This window comes from Triticum urartu, unplaced genomic scaffold (assembly GCF_003073215.2).
Source record: "Triticum urartu cultivar G1812 unplaced genomic scaffold, Tu2.1 TuUngrouped_contig_6560, whole genome shotgun sequence".
NCBI classification, from domain to species: Eukaryota; Viridiplantae; Streptophyta; class Magnoliopsida; order Poales; family Poaceae; genus Triticum; species Triticum urartu.
In genome coordinates, this window is record NW_024117331.1 from 8664 (window position 1) to 17429 (window position 8766).

Consider the following 8766-nt stretch of genomic DNA (forward strand, 5'->3'; position numbering starts at 1 on the left):
AGGGAAAACGTCGTCGTGATAAGGAAGAGGCCGAGGCCACTTTATTCATGGCATCACCAACTTCACCAAATTGGAGCTCGTAATGAAGACAAAGCCATGTACGTATGGAACAAGAGGGGAGAGCAGTGGGAGTTCACCCCCCCCCCCCCCCCCCCCCCCCAGAGCAGGGGGGGGGGGGGGGGCAACCCGGAAAGAAGCAAGCAACATAGTAAACAACCTTCACATAAACATGGCATGATGCACAACCAAGTATGATGCATGTCCGACTTAATGAAGCATGTCATGGCAAAGTGCAACAAACAATACTACAAATTAAGTGGAGCTCAATACGCAACGAGTTGCATATTGACGAAACACCACATGACTTATTTAGTTCTCTCTCGATTATGTACTCAACAAAATTATATTTTGTTAAACAAGGCAAGAGGTGAAACATAATTAAATTTAACGGTTAAGGCAAGTTTAAATGAGGACGGAAATAACAAACAACAATTCCGGTAAATCCCCATATGCATTTAGCAATTTAGTGCAACAACAATTTTAGACATTTTAAATGTTATTATCATAAGGCGAATGACATGTGCAAGTTTTATGCAAGTTTTATGAAAATGTTGACATAATAAGACCAGAGCAGTGGGCGGAGAGGGGTGGAGATCACCACTCATCGGTGACCAAAGGCGGGTAGAAACATTCGCCTCTTCGTGAAGGGAAGATAGCGACGCGGATTTTGTTTCAGCGTTTTTGCCTGTCAGAACTACCCCTTTTTTTGACTCAAAAGGTTGGCACACAAATTTGGAGGATTTAGACCCTTAGTGATTTCTTTTTTCACACGCCACGTGTATATTTGACTCAAAGGAATTGCTCTGCACCTTTTCTGATTGAAAATTTGCATCTCCTTCAAATCTTGTAACAATGTATTTTGTTTTGTCCGTAAAAAATCTGGATCATCGGCCAACTAGCTGACAACCCAAGTCAATGCATATTTTTTTATGTAAGTCAATTCTTTTAGTAGGGTCAATTATATTTTGGCAGATAATTTTTTTCAAAATATTTTTAGGCAGACCATTAAGTCAATTTTTTATGTCTAAAAAAGACAATTTCTTTAGGATCACCATTTTTTTGTTGAGGATCACCATTAAGTCAAGTTTTTTTTGAGACATATTTTTTTTGAAACAATTGAGACATATTATTAAGTCAAGTTTTTTTTAAAACATATTAAGTCAAGTGAAGATGAACAAGTGCCGAGTAGGCCTGTCCAGCGAGCTTCTAGCCCAGTAACGCAAAGCCCAAAAAAAAGTGGAGTGGCGACGAGGCACGCCCACCAGCGAGCGACCTCCTCCCCATTTCTCCCACCCCTCTCCGCTCTCCTGTCCTCTTTCTGCCGCCGACGAAGCCGACCGGCCGACTTCCTCCTCTCTTCTCTTCGGTTCAGCGGTGGACCGCGCGGTACGTTCCAGGATTCCAAGTCCATCGTTCTTGTTCGTCGGAATCTAGGGTTTTAGCTTGGGCTGGAGGGCTGGGGTTTTCGGTTCGAATCCAGGGCATGCGGGCTACGTCGTGGGCACGTGCAACGGCGATAGTTTCGATCTGATATATTTTCCGTCGGAAAGGGTATGGCCTGCCCGAGAGTGCCAATATTGTTCAAATCTAGAGGATACGGGGTGCTCCGAGAGTTTCGGTGTGGTGGTTTTCTCGTTCCAAGGGAATCTCTTAGAGCGAGAGGTACATCTCCAAAGGCTTTGTGATCTCGATGAATTCTAGCAAACGCAGCCATATTATGAGCCATACTGTTGCTGGATCGTCTTACGGCAGTGATGGTGACCTCCCTGAACAAATTCATAAGGTCCCATATATCAGTGACGAGGGGAAATAGTACTGATTGGTTTTTAGTTTTGGTATATTCAGAATAGCAGGGATGGAGGAGCAGTCCGTCTCCACACACACACCGCCCCCCTGTAGTTTTTACTTAACTCCAAAAGGCCATGCAGAACAGCAGTTAACTCAGCTTCTTCTGCATCTTTGCACGCCGGCATACGCTGTCCCCAGAAACAGGGACCTGGCCCAAGCAGTTTCTGACGATAAAACCTGCAGTCGTTTCCCCGGAACTCCGAATGAAAGATGCGTCAGAGTTCAGTTTCCAGAAACCTGCCGGCGGTGATTCCCATTGGCCTCCCCCAGACAGAACGTTTTGCTGCATTGAACACGTCGACAGGTCTGCATGGACACTGTCCAAACGACGCTCACTTCGACTGCAGTGTTGCCTCATTTCACTTGTCTGTTTCCCCTTCTTAGTCTCTGTCCTCCTCACACTCATCGGAAGACTGTCGCACTGATTAGTTACCTGAGTATTGTTCTGGAGCTCCATACTGCGCATCCCACTGCCGATTTCTTCTGCATATTTAACTAGAAATTGGACAGACTGGCCAACCAGCGCTCTCCCTTTTGCGTGAACACAATCCTCCCGCAGCCACCAGGCTCACCACAGGAGCAGGAGAATCCGAGAGCGTTCTTCTCAAGTACAAGATCCGAGAAGGTTCTGTAACCAATCATTACCCGTGAATCGAAAACGATTTTCATCAGGCAGTTCCCAAGATGCCCTCATTTCACTCCTTGGCGCTTTGGCTTTAGTGCAGTTAACCACTGCATGAAATTCATTCTCCGTCTCAATGCCACAGATATTACAGATGTTGTCTAACTCTGAGCGTTCTTTTCCACTTGTTTTCTTTTGTTGGCAGAGTTTCAGTGGCTACCCGCCAAGCAAATATCCTAACTTCTTCTGGCACTTTAGCTTTCCAAATATAATCCCATATGCTCCTGTCGTTTGCATCACGAACTGAACTGGAGGCCGTCATATTACTTTGCTGCTTCAGCTGTGAACCCAGCTTGTAGGCGCCGTGAACAGAAAATACGCCAGACTTCTCCTCATGCCACGCTACGCAATCCCCAACATCAGTCTGGGGGATTTTGATTTTACAGATTTCCTCCGCATCATAGTTGTGAAAGAGTTGGTGTATCAGAGCCTCATTCAGCTCCTTTTTATCTTTATGCATCAGTTGGTTTACCCACCTTAGTTTTAAATTCTGTAACCTTGAGGCCACTTTTCCTACGAACCCACTGGTCCCTCTGCTTTGATTTTGAGATTTGGGAGCAGGGACGGGAGGGTTCTGATTTGGGTGCGTGGTAGGCTGCAGGCCAAACGAAGTTTGATCTATTTGAATTCATGATTATTGACTAACTAACAGCATTTTCATCAGATCACTGAGATGGCTGATCTCTGTACCAAGTTAACCTTGTCCGGATGCCACCGGTTTTACCCTGAGTTTCCAGGTCAGAGCGAATTCAGACCCAATTCTCCTTTTTATTGTTATTGCTTATGTTAGTTTGACTGATCTTTATCACCTGCAGATCACTGGTATGATCTGGTTGAAGCTCATGTCCGTGTGCCGAAGTTCACCCCTCGCAAGAAGCACAACCGTGCGTATAGGTCCCGCCATGGTGAGTTTTTGAACTTGCTGCCTCTTTATTCTTTGCTGCACACTGGAAGCTATCATATGTTAGTATGTTAGTTTACAGGTCTAGTAACAGATTTGCTGTACTAACTGTAGTCTCTCCACAAATCCTTTTCACTTTTCAGGCCATGTTATCATTGGTTTCCCTGAGGCAAATGAAGACGCAGAGCAGCTGTCTGAGGACGATGGTGTGGAGGAAGAGGAGCAGCTGTTCGAGGACAATGGCGTCGAACCAATTGCTGTGAATGAAGTGGAGGGGGTTGCCATTGATGAGGATGGTCCAAAGCTGGGAATTGAGTACCAGGGTATACAATTTATAGATTGTTCTTTCTGTCAAGGATAGTTAGATTGCTCATTAAATTCTAATCTTTTTTTCTTTGGTTACACAGCAGAGGAGGAACATGTCGAGGATGATGACGTGGAAGCAATTGTTCTGAATGAGGTCGCCCCCATTGATGGCGGAGATGTTCCTGAGGAATACACTGAGTACGAGGGTGGCCTTCTTGCGGGTATGCAACTTTATTTTTTTTCCAAGCATAATTAGATTTCTACTAGTTCTAATACTTCTCATTTTTACACAGCTAAGCTTGGTGGCGAGGACGACGACAAGGTCGAGCTTTAGATTGCTACTATTTCTGGTATGTGATGGATCGAACCTAGGGTTGATCTATAGATTGCTACTGTTTCTGTTTGTTTGTTGTGATGAGATCACATGGTTTTTATTATATGCTTATTTGCTTACATGGATGACCCTGACTCCTTAAATAAACAACATGGTCTTTGTTTGGTATGATTAGAATAGAAGGGACTTGTGTTCATTGCTTATACATTCTGAACTGACCAATGTATCTTAGCAAATGGGATTGGATGACTAATACCTTTTATGTGCTAGATCAACTTGGTTTGCTATGATGAGAACATAAGGGACTTGTGTTGAGAAAATGCCTCTTGAAAAGTGCCTTTTCATTGCCTATACATCCTAAATTTACCCAAATATCTTAGCAAATGGGATTAGACAACTAATATCTTTTATGTGCCAGATTAAAGATAAATATAGTTTGCATATTGAAGTTACTGCCATTGAAGCGTCTGTGTTTTATCCTCTGTCCCTTTATGCTGGATTAGATCTTAAGGAAGGTATATGCTATAAAATTGCACCTTCAATGTTTGTATGTGACAGCAACTCATATTCTCTAACTTAAAATAACCAAGGTATCTCATGATCACCTTGGATTTAATTTTATTTTCTTTCTGCTTTGCTGCGCTGAGTTCACGAGGACTACATCTTTGGAAAGTGACTTCTGAAAAAGTGCTCCTGCACTATGAATTCTGAACTAGTCAAGTTTCTTGTGTAAAATGTTAAAATAATGAAACAATAATTGTAATGTTTTTTTAACCATCTCTGCTCGCATTAACCATACTGTAGCGAAAAGTTGACCCCACTTGAGAACTGGTTTTAGCTTCTAGAATATTTATTGGTCATTTAGATCTTGTGTCGTTGATCTTTGTTTCTGCATTTTGCATTCGTGATTTCTTTGTGGAATGCGTTTAGAAGCGTAGTTTCCAGACTTTGATGTAGATCTTATTTGACAATCCTGTTTGTTCTAATGCAGGCTCATCAGCATTGAAGGCCGAAAGATTTTGACTAGCATCTCAAGTCCAGTATCATGAACCTTGTTTTTCTGTCAAATAATCCATTCTCTACCGAAGTGAATTACGTGATGATTATGGCCGTATGTCGTGTAAATGTCTCGTCTACTGCTGAATGCACTGAAAGTAGTTTCTGCATGTGATGATTATGGCCGTATGTCATGTAAATCTCTCGTCTACTGCTGAATGCACTGAAAGTACTTTCCGCATGTGATGATTATGGCCGTATGTCATGTAAATCTCCCGTCTACTGCTGAATGCACTGAAAGTAGTTTCTTCACTGTTCATTCCTGCATGTTGAAGTTGTTTCATTTTTACTTTTTTGTCTGCTGTTAGAATTTTTGGTTCAATGTCCTGTGGATGCAATGTTTAGGATCAATGGGTGACATCTTTGTGATTACTGGCCTTGAATCTATGATAATTTATACATGGATTCTAGCTGCTGGTTTGGAACTAAGTAGTCTATATGATACCGCACTCTGCTGCTGGTATTTGGTCATGTGATGCATTTGACGCGTATGGTCGAGCTGGTCTTCAGTAGCGGCAGGTATGGCATGATCTCAAGCCATTGAAGGGAACCGATGTTGCATGTCTTCAGTGTCTATCTTCCTTTGTCACCCAATCAGCAGGGAGGGGGTCCTTCCATTGGACGAGCACCTGCACCATCTTGATGAATAAGGCGTCGATCGAGAATTGTTACCAGATCGGTCACATATTACAGAGTGAATTGCAAAAAAGCACCACGTTTTAAGTTTAGTTTTAGAATTGCCACCACATTTCTTGCTCGGCCCAAAAATCTACCGTTTTCCTTACAAAAATTCTGGATAAACATTGATGATCGATTTGGACTGTTTTAATCCGATTTCTGACATGACGGGTCCACTGGTTAGCTCCACGTGGCACTAAGAGTCAGCCACATTTGCGTTGACCGTTAAGTCAGTTGTGAGGCCCACCCGTCTTCCGTCGAAAGGTTTGCGCGCAGAGGGCGTGGGGAGGAGTAGGCCGTGCACCGGCCGGAGCACCATGCCTCGGTCACCAGCCGGACCCCCTGGCTGTGTCGCGCGCCCCATCGGACATGGCCTCCCCTCCCCTCCACCCTGGGTCGCACCATCTCCCTCCAGTCCAGGGAGCTCTTCTCTTCAAGGTTGGGCCTCTGCTCCCACCGCTGTTTCCCCACACACGGTGTCCGCCAGCCACGCTCAGCTCGAGCTCAGCTTGCTCTGTACATGATCACACGCGCCTGCGTGCGGCTGCACCTGCACCCTCGCAACACACGGTGGGTGCCGTAGATGCGCGGACGGCGCGCCACCCGACCTAGCCTCGCCGCTGCATGCCCTCTGCTGCCTCCTGGCTCCTCGACGACCACACCCGCATACATGTTCGATGAAATGCCTCCAAAGAAAAGAAGAAGGTTCGGGAGAGACAAGGCTGCTGACGAGTGGACCCTCCGTCCAACCTAACGGTCAACAAACGAGGTCGATCGTTTTGTGCCATGTCAGCGCTTACAGGCATGTCAGAAATCGGATTAAAACGGTCCAAATCAGTGGTGTTTTTTTTCAAAATTTTAGTAAAGAAAACAGTAGATTTTGGGGTCGAGCAAGAAATGTGGTGGCAATTCCGGAACAGAACTTAAAACGTGGTGCTTTTTTGCTATTCACTCACATATTACATAATGATCCCAACATACCTCAGCAGATGGTGATACTGCTTTTTTTACAACTGAAACATGCTCCCCAGGATGAATTTTACTGCGTTTTGGAAACTTGTCCCACTGGTTGAAGTATGAGGAAGGCACCAAAATACTTAAATGCCAACTTCTGCTTAGTTCAAGCGTGACTGTCATTTGAACATAAGCGTGACTGTCGCCCACATTAAAGTGGCATTCAGATCTCCCTTTGTCACCTTTCACCTCTATTCTGTGCTGAGCTTTGAGAAGTTTATTCTGAATGACAATGTTCATATCAACATGTTGTTGTAGCCCCTCATCTAGTTCTAGAGCTGGTGTAGGAAGAACAGCCTCAACAGCCAATTGTTTCGGATCTCTGCCATATAATACTCTGAAGGGTGTAGTATTCAATGATAAGTGGTGTTGTATCAAAACTCACCCGGGGGCAGCCAGTGATCCCACTTATGAGGACAAGCATGTACTCCCTCTGTAAAGAAATATAAGAGCATTTAGATTACTAAACTAGTGATCTAAACACTCTTATATTTCTTTACGGAGGGAGTATGAAACATCGCAAGCAGTTTTCCAAACATTGATTTAATCTTTGTGTTTGACCATAAACTTCTAGCTGTCCATCACTGCTCACATTCAGTTGCGTGTCAGTTAATCAGAACAGGTTTGGCCCAAAATGGCTTGTGAAAAACTTAGACAATAACATCAGGTAGTCCATGCAGCTTGTATATATTATCAAGAAAGACCCGAGCAATCTGCATAGCTGTATATGGGTTCTTGAGAGGTATAAGATGCCCATACTTGCTGAAAGTTAGACTTTGGCAGTCCTTCAATGAAATCATGCTAATCCAAGACCATGCTTACTTTGGCACTTAAAAGTGGTTGCAACAGTTCAGGGAGTTTAGCGTGTTCAATCTTAGCCTGCTGGCACACAGTGCATTGTTTCACAAAAGCGCTCATTAGTAGTAATGCGAGGAGAGGAAAACGAGAGGCAAATGACAAATAATGTAATGCAAGGGATAAGAGTTTGTGATGGGTACTTGGTATGTCTTGACTTGACTTGACTTGGCGTAGATCTCCCTGGCAACGGCGCCAGAAATCCTTCTTGCTACCTCTTGAGCTTGCGTTGGTTTTTCTCTTGAAGAGGAAAGGGTGATGCAGCAAAGTAGCGTAAGTATTTTCCCCAGTTTTTAAGAACCAATGTATCAATCCAGTAGGAGACTACACACAAGTCGCCTCGTACCTACACAAACAATAAAGAACCTTGCAACCAACGCGACGAAGGGGTTGTCAATCCCTTCACGGCCACTTGCAAAAGTGAGATCTGATAGAGATAATAAGATAAATATTTTTGGTATTTTTATGATATAGATTGAAAGTAAAGATTGCAAAGTAAAAATAGATTGGAAACTTATATGATGGAGAATAGACCCGAGGGCCATAGGTTTCACTAGTGGATTCTCTCAAGATAGCATAAGTATTATGGTGGGTGAACAAATTACTGTCGAGCAATTAATAGAAAAGTGCATAATTATGAGAATATCTAGGCATGATCATGTATATAGGCATCACGTTCGCGACAAGTAGACCGAAATGATTCTGCATCTACTACTATTACTCCACACATCGACCGCTATCCAGCATGCATCTAGAGTATTAAGTTCATAAGAACAGAGTAACGCATTAGGCAAAATGACATGATGTAGAGGGATAAACTCAAGCAATATGATATAAACCCCATCTTTTTATTCTCGATGGTAACAATACAATACATGTCATTTCCCTTTCTGTCAGTGGGATCGAGCGTGTGCTCAAGCAGTATTCCCGCTTAGTACAGGTGAAGGCTAGCAAAAGACTGGGAAGCGACCAGCTAGAGAGCGACAACAGTCATGAACATGCATTAAAATTAATCAACACCGAATGCAAGCA

The 8766-nt window shown here is 43.7% G+C and overlaps 1 protein-coding gene across 1 annotated transcript; it reads left to right on the top strand.

Moving 5' to 3' along the window:
- Positions 1-1334: 1334 nt before the first annotated feature.
- Positions 1335-5446, top strand: LOC125530787. Its single transcript, XM_048695189.1, has 7 exons — positions 1335-1446; positions 3255-3327; positions 3406-3495; positions 3635-3814; positions 3899-4018; positions 4091-4147; positions 5123-5446. Exons 2-6 carry the CDS (start codon positions 3264-3266, stop codon positions 4129-4131), a joined length of 495 nt encoding a protein of 164 aa, XP_048551146.1. The 5' UTR covers positions 1335-1446; positions 3255-3263; the 3' UTR covers positions 4132-4147; positions 5123-5446.
- Positions 5447-8766: the final 3320 nt, after the last annotated feature.

What these genes read in the sequence shown, in the direction of transcription:
- LOC125530787 (XM_048695189.1), top strand. Translation starts at nt 3,264, where the DNA reads ATGGCTGATCTCTGTACCAAGTTAACCTTGTCCGGATGCCACCGGTTT. An exon ending in TGCGTATAGGTCCCGCCATG is followed by an intron (nt 3,496 to 3,634) that starts GTGAGTTTTTGA and finishes TTCACTTTTCAG; the next exon opens with GCCATGTTATCATTGGTTTC. An exon ending in GCTGGGAATTGAGTACCAGG is followed by an intron (nt 3,815 to 3,898) that starts GTATACAATTTA and finishes TTGGTTACACAG; the next exon opens with CAGAGGAGGAACATGTCGAG.